A 20,087-nucleotide genomic window follows, 5' to 3' on the forward strand; every position below is an offset into this window, starting at 1 on the left:
ACCAAGATACAGATTTTTAGTAAAGCACATCATTCTACTGTTTATCGAAAATGGAATGAGGCCTACAAAGAAAAGAACACAGTACCTACAGTCACATATGGTGGAGGTTTAAAGATGTTTTGGGGATGTTTTCCTGCCTCTGGAACTGGGTGCCTTGACTGTGTGCAAGGCATCATGAAATCTGAAGATTACCAAAGGATTTTGGGTCACATTGTAGAGCCCAGTGTCAGAAAGCTGGGTTTGCGTCCTAGGCCATGGGTCTTTCAGCAGGACAATGACCCCAAACATACTTCAAAAAGCACCCAGAAATGGATGGAAACAAAGCACTGGAGAGTTCTAAAGTGGCCAGCAATGAATCTGGATCTAAATCCCATTGAACACCTGTGGAGAGATCTTAAAATTGCTGTTGGGAGAAGGCACCCTTCAAATATGAGAGACTTAGGCTGTATGCCATAGGCTGTATCCCAGTTTTCTGGGCGTTCCTTACGCTGTATTCACCCGCTGCACGGAGCCGGCAGACAGCAGGAGTCAGATGCCGAGATTTCTGGTTCGTACGAAACAGAAATCCGGCAGGTTTGCTCATCTCTAGTAAGAAGCTTGTAATTTAATTTATTTTTTTCAAATGCAATATTCTCAATAGCCCCCCCACCCCAACTTTCTTTTCCCACTACTACATAGTATAAACAAAACAAGCCATGAATTAAGGAAAACTTAAAGTCACCTATACATGAAAAAGTAACTAAACATGTCACATTTTAACAGCAGAATATATACATCATAGATATAAGCGGAAATTGCCCTTGATCATGTATTGGGGCTTTCAAGATGGTGGCCATGTTCTAGACATAGCCTAAGATAGGTCCCCCTCACCCTTTACTTGCTGGTGTATTCAGATATGTAATTTTCCCTTTAATTTCTGAAGTAAAAGGGTGAACTCCTGTTGAAGTTTCCATTCCTTTTTTTTGGTCCACCCTCTATATTGTGGAATAACATAAGATTTTCACATATAAATGTAGCGTTTTCTTAGGTACATCTGTACAAGTCTTTGTGAATAAGTACTGGAAAATATCTGGTAAATACGCTGAGACCACTTCTGTGACCTCTGCACCTGATCTGCCGCTATGCGCTCTGTCATATATCAGATGGCACAGTGACTTACTATTGTTGATGAAACCTCATTGTCACAGGGGAAAAATTATTAAGTTCTATATATGAACCAGTATTCAAAAGGCAATTATTTTTAGCCTGCCTGTTTTGAGTTTTTACCCAAGAATTCGCATAATCCTGGATTTGCACCCAATTTATCATTTACGCATTTTTTAAAAAATCTCACAAACTGGAGCAGGTCTATGGCTGGTCTGTACCAGGTGAATTTATTTGCACAATTTTTAGCGAATATTCTGCAAATATTTTATTTACAAATTTATGAAGATTTTGTTAATTAGTCCTATTCGGCTGGGTGAAAACAGATGAATACTCTATAGGAGAAATAGCATTTTAGACTCAATAGTAAATGTCCCCCACAGTGTCTGCTTGGGTGTTATAAGAGAAACAGATTGCTGAACTCAGGGAGACCAGCCAAACGACAACACTGCCGGCTGCTAGTGAAAGCGCTCAATGCAGTAAAGTCCTAGGTGCATTGCCCCCTGGGAAACATGAATATGCAAAAGAAAAGCCCGTGGAGCCTCATTGAAGAGTCTCAAAACACAGGACTAGCCAGATGTCCTTCCGGGAAGGACCCAGCCAAGGGGCAACACCCTGAAACAGATGTATGTGGATGGTTACCTAGCCTTGGTTTATCCCTTGTCATTACATTGACTTATAGGGCCACTTAATATGGTGGTTTTGGTGGTTTCCTAACAGGAACTACCCCTTGTCTGGGTCCTTCCCGGAGGGATATCTGGCTAGTCCTGTGTTTTGAGACTCTTCAATGTGGCTCCACAGGCTCTTCTTTTGCTTGGGTGTTAGATAGAGACAATCACACGTGCTCTGCACTTTACAAAGAAGCCTTGTCAGTAAATATCAGTGTGTGGAGAAAACATACAGTATAGTTAAAAGGCAGCTTGTTGAACACATCCTCCTTCCTTTAAAATCAACATCACAAGGTTCGGCTTTAATGTAGAACACAGAGTTATTTCTTGTACAAGGATTGCCTCTGATTGCAATTTGTCGTGTGAGATTTCCCATAGGGAGCCAGTTTCTCGCTCTAGAATACTAAGACGCAGCTGATTACGTTTTAGTAGACTATTATTTTTTAAAGATCATTTTCATCTTGAAATATTTAGGAGCTGGATTATATACAGTGTTCTATGTCGTGCTTTATTATCTTAGTGCTAAGCTTATATTAATGAAGAATGCCATTAGATACATGAATTCATACCCACACACCTTATTCTAGCCATATTATTAGTATTCTTCTCTTTTCAGCAAGCCCCCTCTACCTAAAAATCTGCCATCAGGATTCACTGCTCGCAAGCAGTAGCTGTAACCTCCTTTCCTATTATGTCTTCTCCATGCTAGGTGTGGCCGGGACACATTTCTCAGAAGTCACATTTAGGTACATCATTCCAGATTAGGACTACATTCACGCCTTTAGTAGTTTTAATGGACTTTATATGATGTCTGCAATTATCTGCAACCTTCGTCTGCAATCTGCAAAAAAATTCATCCGTAATGCATCCGTATAGCATCCATAATCCTTTTTTTTTTTGGTGATGGTTAAATAAGTTAGAGTGGTTTAAAATGATTATTCATCTGTATTTTTTATGGATTTGTGGATGTTACAGACATAAAAGCTACAGAACCACTGAAATAACAGACGCTCCCATAGACTTCTTTGGGCCAATCTGTGCTGCAATTACAGTCTGTGCTAGAGCTTTTCAGTAGTTTTTGCAGATGTCATTTTTTCGGATTGCAGATCTGTATATATACAGTCATTGTGAAGAACCTAACTGAAATCATTGGGCCCTAAATTGCGGATCCACAATTACGGATGAACCTATGAAACGAATTGGAAAAGAAGAAAGGCTAAAGCATATATAATTGTAATAGTAATCGTTATAAGAGCTTTATTCATTTGACTAAACATTTAAACGATTTCTGTCCTGCTACATGCTCTAGTGGAGGATGTGCACCCTCACTGTAATGGAGTCCAATACATTCCTCAATTTGTCCAGGTACGGGATAGGGTATCAGTATACAAATAAATGTTCATGGCAAAAATAAATGAACAATACAATGCTAATATTCAAACAATACTTGTATGACCTGCAATCACCGAGCTGGGGATGACCGTGGGATGGATCACCCCACACATTGTTACGTTGTTACCTAGCAGCTTTGTACAGTTTCCATCATGCCGCCTGCATGCCTCCTTTATGGACTCTCTAGACACATGGAGGAAGATCAAGTGTCCTCCATTATGCAAGGGGGCTTAGGTTTTTAGGGAAGATGATCACTTTTCCTCTGTCTCGGAAGTGGGCTGGGTTGAAACAAGCTAACCATCCAACTGCAGAGATGGAGGACATGTGATCCAGGTCTCTGATGGGAGGGGGGACCAAGAAGTAGTGAGACGGGTTGGAAGCCAGGCTACAGCCTTTTAGTGTCTATCGGAAGTTGAATGACACAGCAAAGCACCGGAATGGCACTGAAGCCCTTATTACAACCAATTACAAGTATGTGCACATTGCTGAATAATGTTAAATGCTTTATTAATTACTGTGGGTGGAATACACCTTTAAGGAATTAATCCTTTAATACAATTTCCAGTGCGTACTTCATTTTCTTTACCTTTATTATTTGTTGTTTCTGGCCGTGTATGGAAATTTTTTACTATGTCAATACATCATCAAAGCCATTTATAATAAAAGTTCTTTCAATCTTGCTCTAAAACTTGGCAACTTTGCTATACTTACTGAGCTGCATGGACAAAGAACTGCTGGAAAATATATTCACCGAACAGCCAGCACTTCATCAAGCAGGACAATAGCTGCGCAAGATTTACAAGTAAAAGTCCTTTAATACATTTGTAGTAAATCGTGTATCTCATGCTGGAGTGCCTACTGCAGACAGCAGAGGCACAGAATAGTAGAGAGAAAGGGATTTCCATTATAGCTCAGTTTTGTGCAACCTATTCTAAGTAAATTGGGTTCAGAATAAATTTGCAATTTCTGAGAAACATACAGTATAAAGGCCCTTCTGCAGTTCTGTTCAAGAGGGTTGCTTTATCATAAAGAATGTAAATGATCTCTTTAAAATTGATTTTGTTCTTGTATATTAAAGTATAGCATTACTGCTATCAGGCCACAGGCCTAAGACGCATACTATTTTGTAATCCTATTAAAGGAGCAGAAAATAAGAGGACATAGCCATGATACAGATCCGCTGATTCCTGGAAAAGCAGGATAAACAGTAATACTGGAAATGATACACTTGTGACTGATCTAGAAATGCAGAGAAAACCATACAGTGAATATTATTCTTTGAGTTAATGCTATTAAAGGGAGCCTGTCACATAGGACATTATGTTATAGAGCAGGAGAGGCTGAACAGATTGATACCATGTTTCTACTAGAATAATACTTACCCTGAAAATAATCCCTAGCTTCATTCTGAAGGCTTTTTGGAGTAGGCTTGAAATATTAGCCCTACTTCAAGAATAAGCCTTAGTTACAGTCAGCTGACCATCCCGCTGCGAGTATGTAAAAGTCAGCAACTTTAACCCCCCCGTGGCCCGGTGCATACATTACCCGTCCATGCTCCGGCTGGCTTTGGGGGTTCTTGGTGTCTAGACGTCCCGCTCAGCCAATCAGTGTGCTGCCCCGCCTGGTGGATGCTGGGAACCCCCAAAGCCAGCCAGACACGGACCGGTAATGTATGCACCAGGCCGCGGGGGTTTTAAATTTTTTATGTCCCACAGGGAACTATTACATGCAATCATTGTATATACTGCATGCAATACATGCAATAATTGTACAGTATATACTGATCAATGCAATGCAATGGCAATCACTGTGATCTTCCCATAGAGACAATTATTGGCCTAGAGCGTTGCTAGAAATAATCTGGCCATATAAAAATGACAGCAATCAACTGAGGACTGGCAAAACATTTAATCCTCGGCTGATCTTTTGGATTGTGGTATATACATGTATCCATTGCATCAGTTTCCAGATCACCAGCAGTGCATACATCCCTAGTGTGCTGCTTGTGATCCGGCCTCCTGTCCTGCTCTCTCATCTGGCCGCCGCCTCCTTCAAAATGATTGTTAGCCAGAGGAGGTGGGGCCAGATAGCAGGAAAGGAGAGCTGGATAGCAAAATGCTGGATCACAAGTGCACTGATGGTGATCTGGAAGGTGACAGCACGGATATATGGATAGCAGGGCTGTCAGTTTCTATGGCTCGCACAAACTTTAAAATGATCATTCATGCTGCTCGACCTCTCATTTTGATGTGCCGTGTAAAAGCACTGCAAACAATCTCCTTGATCGGCACTCTTTTGCATGGCCCCATGTTGGGCTGTGTAGAAAGAACCCTTAGGGCCCTATTACACCAACAGATATCTGACAGATTTTTGCAGCCAAAACCAGGAACAGACTATAAACAGAGAACAGACCAAAAAGGCCTGTTCAGACTGAGCAAATTCGGTGGAACTCTGTGGCGGAGCTCTCCTTTGAGCGGAGAGCCATGGAAGCAGCGCACAAGCCCTCCCATAGACACACTGACACCAAGGCAGGCGGAAAGCTCCACTGTGGAATTCCGACGAATTTGCTCAATGTGAACAGGCTCAAAAAGAGGAAAGATAGACACTATATAAATAGGTGCACACACCACCAATAATTGATACATAATAGGACATTGTATTCACAAAGAAGCAACACTACAGAGTTAAAAACAAATTAAAAAACCACAAAGGTTGTAGTGAACAGGGGAGAGGAAGTAAAATAACTAAGCTCCCATTGTGGAATTCTATAATGTTAAGTCTATAATGTTATAAGTCTATAATTATAAACAGGTCAAAAAGGAAAGACTGAGATTTTGCATCTTTTCAAATCCATTCCTGGCTTGCGCTGCAAAAATCTGTCAAATATCTGTTGGTTAGACAGAACGGCTTTATCCAGACCTATCGTGCCAATTGATCCTCTATGAAACCCCAAGCACAGGTGTGTGGTTGCCACAGTCCATAGTAGTTGCAGTAGAGATGTACCATTAATTGATGAGCACAAATAATTTATTAATAAGCGCAACGCGTTTCGGCACCCACATATAACAGAGCTTTTCTCAAGCATGTCATAGCAAAGTACAACCTCAGCATAAGTAAGTATCTAGATGGCCCTATTGTTTGACTTCTGGGTCATCTCAGGGAGAGCCAGCAGAAATAAACTACTAAAAAAAAAACTAGAAAAAAAACATATAAAACATGTAAGACAAACAATAATATTATACAGTGTACAACATTTAGGCTATGGTCACACAACGTGAACACCCGGCTGTTCCGTGACCCCGGCCGGGTCACGGAACGGCTGGTCTGAGCCCGGATCATCCTTACATCTGTACTTAAGTACCGACCGGGTGATCTTTCCAGCTGCGGAGCTCTGATGCGGGCCCATCAGCGCGCGCCTGCATCAGAGCTTCCCATAGCACACAGTGAAGCAAGCGGCCGGAGCCGCTCGCTTCATTGTGTGAACTGACAGGTCTTTCTGCGGCCGGAATTCATTGAATTTCGGTCGCAGAAAACTGACATGTCAGTTTTTTCCGGTGCCGCATGGAATCCCGGCCGGAGCGTATACGATCCGTACGTATCCCGGCCGGGATCCCATTGAAAGTAAGGCTATGTTCCACCCCTCAAAACTACGGCCTTAGTTCTGCGGCGAGAACTACGGCCGTAGTTTTACGTAGTGTGAACATAGCCTTAAAAGTGGACACATGTTAATAACAGTCATCCTAAAAAGAATATATACATATATGAAATTATTTTTTTATTATTACTACTATTGGATTTACAAATTACAGTGCCTCATGATCCATTTACACAGACAGATTATCTGCCAAAGATTTGAAGCGAAAGCCAGGAATGCATTTGAAAAGGGGAAAAAATCTCAGGCTTTCCTTTATGACCTAATCTCTTTTTATAGTTTGTTTCTGGCTTTGGCTTCAAATCTTTGGCAGATAATCGGTCAGATAATCTTTCTGTGTAAATGGACCCTTATACCAGGGGGATTAAATGAGGCAATCGAACATGTGTGACCAGGTTGTCCCTGTTCCACTCTCATTCTCTCTCTCTTTTTCACAATTTAGCATACATTTAGAATATATTATATTATATATATTATTTTTTGCAATTCCCTGTTTTAATTGGTGTCTGAATTCACGTCTCTTTCTGAACCATCTATTATAATTATTATTACAATTTCTTATAAATATTATTTATTTTTATTGATTGATTTTTGTATTGTGTTTTTTTCATACACACATCTTATTTTTTCATTTAGCACACTCACTTCTCAGCTCCCTTATTTACAGTATTATCTTAGATGTATTAGAGATTTATATACATGCACTGTTATTGACACCCATATATCCACTACATCCTGTTGCTCCATACACCTCACTAGTCATTTTGCATATATGTATATTTTCTTTTTAGGTGTTTAGGTCACTTTGCATATATGAAATAAATAAAAATTTAGCGGTATACGTTAATTTGCATATATGTATATATTCTATTTTTAGAATGACTGTTAACATGTGTCCACTTTTTAATGTTGTACACTGTGTAATATTATTGTTTCTTTTACATGTTTTATATGTTTTTTTTACTAGTGTTTTTTTAGTAGTTTATCTGTGCTGGCTCTCCCTGAGATGACCCAGATGAGAAAGGCTTCAGTATATGTGGGTGCCGAAACGCGTTGCCCTTATTTATAATTTATTTGTGCTCATTAATTGATGGTCCATCTCTACTGCAACTACCATGGACTGTGGCAACTGCTCACCTGCGCTTGGGGTTTCACCTCACCTGCGCTGCTGATTGTATTGCACTAGGAAGTGCCCTCTTGTTTGTTTCTATACATAACTGTTGGAGTAATAGGGCCCTTAGCTACACCATTTTTATATATGCATAAAATGTAAACTGTTGTAGACTGTAAGAATTGTGGGATTAGTAAATTTACCCCCCTACTGAATTCTCCGCATTTTCTCTAAGATCCTTTTTACTATTTAAATACGGCAATTATGCCAGTGACATTTTCTATAATGCCACAGTAAAAACGTACTGCGTACTACAGATGGTAGAGATAATACTCCCAGCATTTGCTCTTTGATTTCCGTGCTTTTATCTTTCAGCACACTGTTTAATCACACAACCTTTTCTAGACTTCATCATCTGTCATTTGGGAACTGAATCCAGATATGAATGGAATCACGTGGTCTGCTGTATGGGATACAGCTGTAGAAACATTAATTCTACCTAGCGTTATGTATTCTCTGTTTTTATAAACTATTGGAGGTAAAACTAGGGTATAGAAGATGTCACTTCACATAATACATTTGGCATTTGGCTGTTCTATAGATAGACAACAATAAGACCTTTCAACATTTGTGCAAGGCTGTGTTTCCTCCTTTTTTCTTTCCTTAGCAAAGCTCATAAGGAGCAGCTCACAACATCCTTTGGCAAACATATTCTCTGGATATTGGAATAGAAGGAAACATTTACATACACAGCTCCTCAGGATCCTTGTCAAGCAAACAGTATTTGGACCATAGTAGATACAAAGGATCTCATGGATCAAAAGGGTTTGTCTTAGGGGCCTTTTACATGGGACGATTATCGTCCAAAAGTGTTGCTAGAAACAGCCGGAGAAGGCGGAGCGACCAGAAGATACAGAGAGAGAGCTGAAGAGTCGGATGTCGGATCACACATCAGCTAATAGGTATGCGCTGCTTGTGATCTGGAAACTGACAGCACGGATATATGCATATCTGTGCTGTCAGTTTTTCATAGCCGCACAAACAATACAAGGATTATTTGTGTGGCCCAGCCGCTCAATTAATTGTGCTATAAAAAGGCACTTGAAATGAGCAACCATAGTCTTTGACAATAAGTCTCTTTCAGTAAAGTAATTTTTTCTGGCCTTTCCCCAACTAACCTCAGATTATATGCTTTTGTTCTATACAGCAGGATCACGATCTCCCTCTTCCTACTGGTTGTACCTTTAGCTATACAGCCCAGCATACCATTTGCTTTCCCTACCAGCTGGTGACTCATTTTAAGTCTGTCAGAAATCACTACCCCTAAATCCTTTTCTTTTGAAGTCTTTGCTAGCACAGAACTGTCAGTATGATACTCAGAGAATTCCTCCTCCCAAAGTGCATTATTTTACATTTGGAAACATTGAACTGCAGTTTCCATTGTTTGGACCACTTATCTAGTAAAGCGAAATAATTTTTCATATTACAGACACCTACAAGAATATCAACCCTATAGCACACTTTAGTGTCAACAACAGAATCCATACCTACCAAACCTTCCCCTATGTCACTCACCTTACCTTCCAAACCTTCTTCTGTGTCACTATCCTTACCTACCAAACCTTCTCCTATGTCTCTAACTTTACCTACCAAACCTTCTCCTATGTCACTAACCTTACCTACCAAACCTTCTTCTGTGTCACTATCCTTACCTACCAAACCTTCTCCTATGTCACTAACTTTACCTACCAAACCTTCTCCTATGTCACTATCCTTACCTACCAAACCTTCTCCTATGTCACTAACCTTACCTACCAAATCTTCTCCTATGTCACTAACCTTACCTACCAAACCTTCTTCTGTGTCACTATCCTTACCAACCAATCCTTCTTCTATGTCACTATCCTTACCTAACAAACCTTCTTCTGTGTCACTAACCTTACCTACCAAACCGTCTCCTATGTCACTAACCTTACCTACCAGACCTTCTCCTATGTCACTATCCTTACCTACCAAACCTTCTCCTATGTCACTAACCTTACCTACCAAACCTTCTCCTATGTCACTAACCTTACATACCAAACCTTCTCCTATGTCACTAACCTTACCTACCAAACCTTCTTCTGTGTCACTATCCTTACCAACCAATCCTTCTTCTATGTCACTATCCTTACCTAACAAACCTTCTTCTGTGTCACTAACCTTACCTACCAAACCTTCTCCTATGTCACTAACCTTACCTACCAAACCTTCTCCTATGTCACTATCCTTACCTACCAAACCTTCTCCTATGTCACTAACCTTACCTACCAAACCTTCTCCTATGTCACTAACCTTACATACCAAACCTTCTCCTATGTCACTAACCTTACCTACCAAACCTTCTTCTGTGTCACTATCCTTACCAACCAATCCTTCTTCTATGTCACTAACCTTACCTACAAAACCTACTTCTTTGTCACCACTTGTAACCAGTCTCTGCTCGGAATATACGCCAATAACAAAAACCTTCTTATAGCTATACTTTACAAGCTGCAAATCCACTGAACTATCCATGGATTAAGTCCAATTTCCTCTAACTTCTGTATCAGAGAGAAATTTACTCCACTGAAACTCCTCTTGTAATCTTCTCATAGAGCATAATTCATGCTAAGATGTATAAGGTTGGGTTCACACACAGTATATTTCAGGCAGTATTTGGTACTCATGTCAGGTCCTCATTGCAACCAAAACCAGGAGTGGATGGAAAACACAGAAAGGCTATGATCACATAATGTTGTAATTGAGTGACTGGCCGCCATTTAATGGCAATAATTTGCTGTTATCTTAAAACCACGGCTGTTGTATTGAAATAATGGCAGTTATTTATCGTTATATGGCGGCCATACACTCAATTTCAACATTGTGTGAACAGAGCCTTTCTGTGTTTTCCATCCACTCCTGGTTTTGGTTGCAATGAGGACCTGACGTGAGGACCAAATACTGCCTGAAATATACTGTGTGTGAACCCAGCCTAAATGTGTAAGAAGTTTTGCCAGGAATGTGAAATACGGACAGATCCTGACATTTATATTCACTCCTCATGTCTAGCTTTCTTTGGCCGTTTTCATGTATTCTTCTCAACACTTTTACACGTTCTATTTACAAGATTGTATATTAAAAGAGGTTTCACACACTTAGCTCACATGATTACTACACACAGATACACATTGATATTCTCTATCAGTCTTACAAAATACAGCACCTCTTTCCTGCTGGTCTACTTGCTAGTATTAGCTGCTAAGCACAGTTATTTATATAATTCTACATCAGTGTCAATAAAAAAATCATTGGTAGTTGGATGTACATGTATGTGACCCAGGGATTCATCTCTCAGGACTTTAGCAGCTGACTGTTTATGTTTTAGTATACCTAGTGAAATATCACTGACTGCTATCGGAAAAACGATTAACATCTGCTTTAGTGTTATTTTTTAAGGATAGTTCTAGAAATTTGAAACCTATAAAGTAAGAGTACGTTCACTATCAATATCACAAACATTTTAACTAATCCGAGTACTGTATGTGTCTACATTGCTGTGGTGACGGGAATGTGGCTCGTCTTTCTTTTTTTGTGGCTATGTATTTACAAGAACAGAATTGCTCAATAACCAAGTCACCCAAGGAAGGGAAACAACACTGCAGCTATAAATGTAAAGTGTATCGATACAGACCTAACAATACTCTTGATGTGAACCATTTTTCTTATTTTTGATAAGGCCACACACATTTCATTGGTATCTACCACCTTAAAGCGACTCTGTACCCACAATCTGTCCCCCCCCCCAAGTCGCTTGTACGGTCAGATAGCTGCTTTTCATCCAAGATTTGTCATGGGATCCGTTTGACAGGTGATGCAGGTATTGTCCTAAAAAACTTGCAGCCCTGTGCCAAACTGGTGTGGCCGAGAGTGTCTATGCCCTAGGCTTGCACCGCCTCTCTGTCCCTCCTCCCCACCCTCTTCACCATTAGTAACGTCCCTGGGCAGCATTTCTCCTATTCTTCACCTGCTTGAACAGTGCACAGGTGCCTTAACGATCCAACACATGTGCAGTGTTCACACAGGGCAATAGGACAATAACTGCATCACCTGCCAAACGGACCCCAGGACAGATCTGGGAGTAAAAGCAGCTATCCGACGGTACAAGCTGTTTTGAGGGGGCAGATTGTGGGTACAGAGTTGCTTAAGGTTGATTTGAATGCAGCTGCTATTCAGGCTAATAGGAGTCATTCCAACTATACAGATTGCTTCCTTAGTGGTGGCGACAAGCGACCATGATTTATGTATGTGTCTGAGAACAGAGGCATTGTGTCATGTCCTATATACCACATTAAAATATATTTACCATGTGGTACAATGCCTGTCACCAAAATCAGCAATGGAAATATGATTATTGTCAGCAACTTACCACTGCAACTTCTAATTGTTTCCTGGAGCCTTAGGAAGCTTCCCAAGGTTGTCAGTGGAACAGGCCTGTGGGAATGTCACGCTTATGTTGACTAGCAGAGAAGCTGAACTTTTCGAGTTTGGCAAATTCTCTGAACCCAAAATCGCAGCATTAAACTCCCCGCAGCCTCAGATTTGTGATGCAGCCATAGGGAGTTCTGGAAAACTCACTCACTACAGGTGATCTACAGGTGATCAGAAGGCAGGATCGCTGACCAATGGTTCATTGCCTGAATTTTATGCCTATGTGTATTTAACCCCTTCCCTCCGCAGGACATACCGGAACGTCCTGCGGCGGGTGGGGAGGTTCAGAGAGGGGCAGCGCTGCGACCCGCTCTGAACCGCCGGGATCCCAGCTGCTTTCTGCAGCTCAGGACCGCGGCTATTAGCGGGTGCAGCCGACCGCCGCACCCACTAATTAGGACAGTTAAATGCAGCTTTCAAACTCTCCCTGATGTCTAGTGGCAGATTTCCCCCCGCAATGTGATTGCGGGAAAGATCCGTGACACTGGCCGGGCCGGGGCTCAGTGTCGGAATGACTCTGATCCCGGCTTGGCAATCCATCTATCTGGTCTGCATCAGACCAAAATAATAGAGCACTGATCTGATGGATCAGTGCTCTATTATGTACAATGGGAGATCAGTGCTGTGTATATAGAAGCTTAAAATGAATGTAAAGTCCACATTAATTGCGCTGATAGCAACCTCCACAGACTCCACCAGTCCAGCTCAGCAATATAAACTTATGTCAGGTATGGAGGAAAAACAACTTCTCACCAGATTGCTGTCATCTTTGGTTCAGTGGAAACACGCTCTGTAAATACAGGGCACAGTATACTCACACTGTCTTCATGACTTTAGTTTCATTTACTTAGAACATAGATGCAGCATGTACAAGAGATCACAGCTCATGCTGTTACTGCGGACATTTCGGAGGAAAAGACTCCTCCTTCCTCTTGCTGGAGGAAGGGGTTAAAATGGCCCGGGAGGGAAGGGGTTAAAGGGGTCCAGCAAGCAGAAGACGGCTAAAGCTTTCTGCTGGCCAGCTCTAAAACATTTTTTCCCCTCTCCTCTGAAATGTGGGGGCTAAGAGTATGTGCAGCTATTTGACATTGCATACAGGCAAAATTATCCCTGCCCACGGCACGTCTTGGAAGACTTACTTCCGAGACATGCAATACAAGAAAGTAAGCACTAGCAAGCAGAAGGCTTCAGCCATCCGCTACTCACCGGGCAACCCCTTTAATCAGATTGCCCATGATTGGTCTCCTTGAGCCCATACTTCTATAACTTCTGTCAGGCATACAGCTTTTCTGGATTTCACTCTTTAGTGTGTTTTCTAGTATTTCTTGTTTTCTGGTTTTGCGCATATGTGACCCTGTCTGACCTCTCTCCCTTCTCTCGTGTGCACTTTATCCAGCGTATCTAAGTTTGGAGCTGCTGTTTAGGGTAGATTTTCCAAATAGGTTGGTATGGTGGCTTTGGTGACAGCAGGACTGCACTGATCCCTACTGGAGATGAGCGAATTTACAGTACAAACGAAGCGATTCACTTTGTTAGCTCGGCAATCTGCTTCTCAGCCTGCTACCTTTAAAGTCATTGCCGCTCTGTGTCGTTCCACCCTTGATGCCTGAAAAAAGCTTGATCCAATCCTGGGAAACTTCTCCTAGGACTGGATCTAGCTTTTCCGTGCACCTGGGACGGAGCAGCACAGACTTCAAAGGCAGCTGGCTGATAAGCAGATTGCCAGGCTAATGAATTGATTTGCGTTTTATATACTGTAAATTTGCTTATCTCTAAGGGGCCTATTCCAGGGAGCGATAATCAGCCGAATCGGACCGATTCGGCCGGTTATCGCTCGCTGGAATAGAGAGAACGATCAGCCGATGATCGTGTCATCAGCTGATCGTTCATTTAGGTTCAAACCTTAAATCATCGGTCGCCACCCGCGCATTGCTACGTGGAATAGCGGGCGCGGTGGGCGACCGACGATTTCACAATCATCATACATTACCTGTCCAGGCGCAGGTCTTCTCCTTCTCCCGGTCCCACGCCGCAGCAGCTTCGCAGCGGCCTGTCTGAACTGACAGAGCGCTCAGCCAATCACTGGCCGGGAACGCCGGGGCAAGTGATTGGCTGAGCAGTCTGTCAGTTCAGACAGGCCGCTCCGAAGCTGATGCTGCCGCGCGGGACCGTGAGAAGGAGAAGACCTGCGCCTGGACAGGTAATGTATGAAACAAGGACTGCAAGGACATCGGTAACTATGTCCCTGCAGCCCTCGCTAAACGACTGTCAGGCCATGGAATAGGCCCAGTAAACGAGCGCCGATCTTGCAGATCGGCGCTCGTTTACATCTTTGATCAGGCCCTGCTCAGCCCGTGGAATAGGACCCTAATCCCTACCTAACCCTACAATTTAATAATAGTACCAAAAATAAATGTGAATTGTAAAGCTTCTTAAAGGAGACCTGTAACCCCCCCCCCCCGTGCCGGGGTGACAGGCTCCTGACCCCCATCTAGATCCCCTTATACTGACCTAATCCCACCGAGTCCTGCTCCTGGAGCCGGTCTCGGGACGGAGATATCCCGATCAGAAGCTGGTCCGGCGTCCATAGAGAATGAATGGAGCCATGCGCGCGCTGCAGAGATGAGTCCGGCTGCATTCATTCTCTATGGACGCTGGACCTATCTCCACAGCGCGGGTGACGGCTTCTGGCCGGGATATCTCCGTCCCGGGACCGGCTCCGGGTAGCGGGACTCGGCGGGATCAGGTGAGTATAAGGGGATCTAGCTGGGGGTCAGGAGCCTGTCACCCCGGCACGGGGGGTGACAGGTCCTCTTTAATTTCCCATGATTGCTGCATTTATTAGAGATTAATATTTTACTTAATTTTTAAATCAGAACTGAATTTAAGTGCACACGCCTCCCTTGGTTTGAGTACTTTCTACAGGTGTTTTGTGTCTTTTTACCATACTATAGACCTCACAGTAATTTTTAAAATGGTATATGTTCCTTGTAGAGATGAATTGAATACTGGTGGCTGAAGAAGTTGGATGCAGCCCTAGGGAGTTTGTAAAAACATGGATATAATGATAGGCCATAGGCTGTATCCATGTTTTCCAGGACTCCCTAGGGCTGCATCCAACTTGCATCAGCCACCGGTATTCAAATGTCAAACGATTGGGCCTAGAGCATGCTCCAGTTGTGCTCATCTCTAGTCCCTAGTAATTTTGTCATAATCTTTGACCTAGTCTGTTTTCTTCAGGATTTTCACAAAACACGAGGAATGTATATATTAAATCTAGCGTTCTATAAAACATTCACATTTCGTAAAATACAACCTGTATTATGTAGAACACTGCTATGTTTGCATGCTATATATTGTATGGGTATTCTATTTCCTTACTCTTCTTTATTATGGTGTGTAGGTCATAAGAATGGAAGAGAACCTGATGATGCAGAGCTGGTGAGCTTAAGCAAAAGGCTGGTGGAAAATGCAGTACTCAAGGCTGTACAACAGTATATAGAGGAGACTCAAGCCAAAACCAAACAGACTGATGGGATCACAGTGGATCCTGGCATTAATGAGAAAACAGAGAATAACATTAAGTAATGAACATAGTCTCCATGCATAAATATACTGGACACTGGACAGTTCAATCGAAGAGACGCCTAGTTTGCTACTCAGGTGCATTTTTTGTGGGGAGTTAATGAAAATATTCTTTTTTTGCAACATTGGATACATTCAATAACTTGATAAACCTATTTGCATAGCAGAAAAGCCAAAGCAAAGGAGAGCTGGCAAGATTCCCATGAGGTGTACGACAATGAATGAATTGTTTGGCATGAAGAAGAATGGGAGCCTTTTGTCTATGCCTTGCTGAGTGGCAATGAGAAGCCAACTAAGGGGCCTTACCATACGATGAAGCCATGTCATCCTGGATTAATGGAGACGCATGACTTTGTCGCTTCAAACAGACACAGAAGGTTCTTAATAGATTACTACTGTTGCAATGGCAACCCTTCAAAAGCTATGCTAATTTTAATGCTGGATATTCCTTGGAGAACATGTACCCACTATCTATTATTGTACTGGTTCCTTAATGTATTGTGGCACTATGCAGTATCTTCTCCCTACCTGTTATTAGTGAAGAAAAAAATTATATATTTTTGACAAACGTAATTCTCTCTCTCTTTTTTTTTTTAATACAAATGTGTGGCCAAAACTTAGAATGTGTGTTTTTTTTAATGATTTCTACTTTTCTCACACGTTTTCTATATGTCCACTGTAAAGTAATGCTGTTCCTTTTCTCCAGGCCAGAAAAACGGAGAAACTATTAAAGACGTTGCTTTGCAAAAAGAGCTGAAGCCTCTGCTGGACAAAGTAAAGGACATAAAGAAATTACTGGCTCTCTCTGAAACACGTGCAAAAATATACAAGGAGGTGTTTGGTAAAAGATTGCTTACAGATAATACCAGGCCGGTGTTTGCCAAAAAAGTACTGCCATAATACTCTGGAGTGAGTTTTAGTGCACAAGACTTTTCTATTATAAATTTTCTATATTTGAGTTGTGTATCCTAGATTCTGAACCATACCAGTTGTTTTTGAGACATTGTAAAGAAATCTAAGTGGCAGTGTTGAGGCTATACAAGTTTAATAGGTTGGCATACATGATGTCAGCCATTCCCACTACTCTCTAACCATGCAGGGGCTACTTAATACAATCTAGTGGTATTTTGACCATGTCTGCAGTCATTTAATAAGGTATAAGTAAAGGTTACTCAAAGGAAAAATGAACCTGCTGATTTCCAGTTGACCCCTACCTCCTCTATCCAGCGTCAGTCCTAGATCCTTCTAAGTCCTGGTGTTTTTGAGAAATTAGATCCAGTAAAAATATGTGAATGGGCTCCTTGGGAGCATTGGGGGTGTTCCTTGGCTGTTCCTTGCACTGTTCGGCCCACCCACTTCCTCCTCCTACTGTCACACCTACTGATGCATATTCCACTATGCTGGAAGACTGTCCTGCTTATGCATTCTTGAGTATGCACAGGTAAGCGTGAGCAATCGAGGAAGCAGGCGGAACAGTGCACCAGGGATGAGGGGGGAGCAAGGAAGGGACTCAGTTCCCCAAAGGAGCTAATTTACATATTTTCACTGGATCAAATTATTGTAAAACAGCGGAACTGGAGCGGAAAGAGAAGCATAACTGGTTTGTATGCAAGAACCTGCTGATAGTTTTCCTTTGAACTTGACCAATATTTCTTTTGGCAACCAACTAAGACTTTAGTGGCAGGACAATAGCACTGAAGCCAGTAGAAATATCATTGATGCTACAGGTCCTCAGTTGATTATGTTCTGCTTTATACTAAAGAATGGTAAAACCATTTATTACTTGTATATTTAAGTTCTATTTAGTAAAATATAGTCTTGCTGAGGTCAAGTCAGTTTGTCTACCTAAATCAATTTTAATATTTGAGTGCTGTAAATATAATATTTTTAAGCGCTCAGACAAAATTTGTAATCTTTTATGTTTGTATTCTGGCATTTACAGGCCTTTACTACTATTATTTCAGCTTTGTCTGTAATTTCTGTATATTGCACTATTGTTACTTTTATTGATAACCATTTTTATAGGTAGTGAACAGGCTATTAACATGAGGACTCCATCTGATCACACCTATTATGCCAGGACTCACTGAACCAATGTCTACAGGAACATCTCAGTTTTGTTTAGCTGAAGACAGGAGGCGCTAGAGATGTAGCAAGCTTATATCTGGAAAGCGTATTGGGGTTATTATTGGAGTTAACAATAATCAATATATCAGAAAAATGTCTATGGCAAGTTAAAGGGTTGACCATTATAAAGAAACTACCCCGTTGTCAATATGCTCTGTCAGGAATTGCACCTCAGCTCCAAGTGAATCACCTTTAAAGGGTTGTCCGGGATCATATGATAATTGGGCATCCTGCCATAGCTGTGGGGGACATATCAGTAAAATATACTTACCTGTCCTGCACCACTGCAGCTGCCATATCCCGGGTCACCCACTCTCCACCCTTGTCATTGTTTTGAAAACATCTGATAATGTGCCACCCCTTCTGGGAAATGGACGCTCAGCATAGACAGTATAGGATCTATGCCATTTCCGGATGGAACGTCACATGATGTTGCTAAAACTCTGACAGTAGTTAAGATCAAGCAAGCAAACCAGGATCTAGCAGCCATGGGGGAGCAGGACAGGTAAGTATACTTTACTGACATGTCCCCCGCAGGCCTGACAGGATGTCCAGTTATCACATTATCCTAGACAACTCCTTTAACCCTAATACTGGACAGTTTATTGACAAGAGTAGTACTGTTTCTGGAGAAGGGTTTCCCATTCCTGTCCATAGCACATCTTCCGTGCATGGAATCTGTGAATTCTTCCAAAAGAAGGCCATATTTAATCCCAGTTTACCTATCTTTCCTCATTTTTCTTCAGTACAAGTCAGCATGAATATATAAAGGGGGCTGTACAAGAATAGAAAAATGTGACTTCTTTTATCTTTTTCTTTCTTTCTTTAACCACATCTGTACAGATTGTGTCCTATGTTACAGCCCATTCAATTTTAAACAATTAGGCTATGTTCACACTACGTAAAAGTACGGTTGTTGTTTCCATCGGCAACAACAGCCGTACTTTGTATGTTCTTTTATGGGATCCTGGCCGGAGCGTATACACATTGCATACACTCCGGCCTGGATCCCTCGTGGCGCCGCAAAGAACTGACATGTCCATTTTCTGCGGGCGCAATTCAGCAAATTGTGGGCGTAGAAACCCATGTCAGTTCACACAATGAAGCGAGCGGCTCCGGCCGCTTGCTTCATTGTGTGCTATGAGGAGTTCTGATGCGGGTGTGCGCTGATGCGCCTGCATCAGACCACTGCGGACGGAAAGATCATCCGGCTGGTACTTAAGTACCGGCCGTGATGATCTTTGCAGAGACCGTCCGTTTCGTGACCGGGTCGGGTCACGGAACGGCCGGTCTCTTACGCTGTGTGAACATAGCCTTAAACTGCAATACTATAAACAACCCACAGACAGGTATGGCACTGTTTTTTGGAAGAAAGCATCTGTTGTATTCCAGTGCTGCACAATCCCATTAAGACTTTGGGGGAGATTTATCAAAGGGTGTAAAATTTAGACTGGTGCAAACTGCCCACAGCAACCAATCACAGCTCCTCTTTCCTTTCACCAGAGCTGGAAGCTGAGCTGTGATTGGCTGCTATGGGCAGTTTGCACCAGTCTCAATTTTACACCCTTTGATAAATCCTCCCCCTTTGTGTCTAAATGATATTACATAGGTGCCACTTTATGCAGTATGGTCCATTATTTGGTTCCGAGTGCTGCTATCAAACCTTATGTGAAAGAAGAATGTATACAGTGATTTGACACAATGTGAATTAACAGTGGAGCCAGATACGGCTCAGTAGATAATGACAAATGTGTGCATGCTTGGAAATTTTGGAAATACTGTAATGAATCTCTTTTCAGAGTTTTAATAATACCCAAGCCAATACATTCCCCTCTTCTTCTTTTTTTTTTTTGCAGTCCAATACTATGGCACATTAGCACTAATAGGGGAAAGAAAGCTT

At 41.9% G+C, this 20,087-nt stretch overlaps 1 protein-coding gene across 6 annotated transcripts in view; it reads left to right on the plus strand.

The window, feature by feature from the left end:
- AKAP7 (A-kinase anchoring protein 7) overlaps positions 1-19,633 on the plus strand; it is a 114,343-nt gene extending 94,710 nt beyond the window's left edge. For 2 of the 6 annotated variants that reach the window (XR_011363643.1, XM_069974968.1), the window contains exon 9: positions 15,879-15,950. Coding sequence is in view for 3 of the 6 variants with exons in the window: in XM_069974969.1 (XP_069831070.1) it covers positions 16,767-16,960 (194 nt within the window). In the remaining 3 variants the exon portion in view is untranslated. Of the gene's footprint in view, positions 1-15,878; positions 16,634-16,766 lie in introns of those variants that run through there. The other 4 variants (XM_069974969.1, XM_069974965.1, XR_011363642.1 and 1 more) reach the window with 3 other exon arrangements.
- Positions 19,634-20,087: the final 454 nt, after the last annotated feature.

This window comes from Dendropsophus ebraccatus, chromosome 6 (genome assembly GCF_027789765.1).
Source record: "Dendropsophus ebraccatus isolate aDenEbr1 chromosome 6, aDenEbr1.pat, whole genome shotgun sequence".
NCBI classification, from domain to species: domain Eukaryota; kingdom Metazoa; phylum Chordata; class Amphibia; order Anura; family Hylidae; genus Dendropsophus; species Dendropsophus ebraccatus.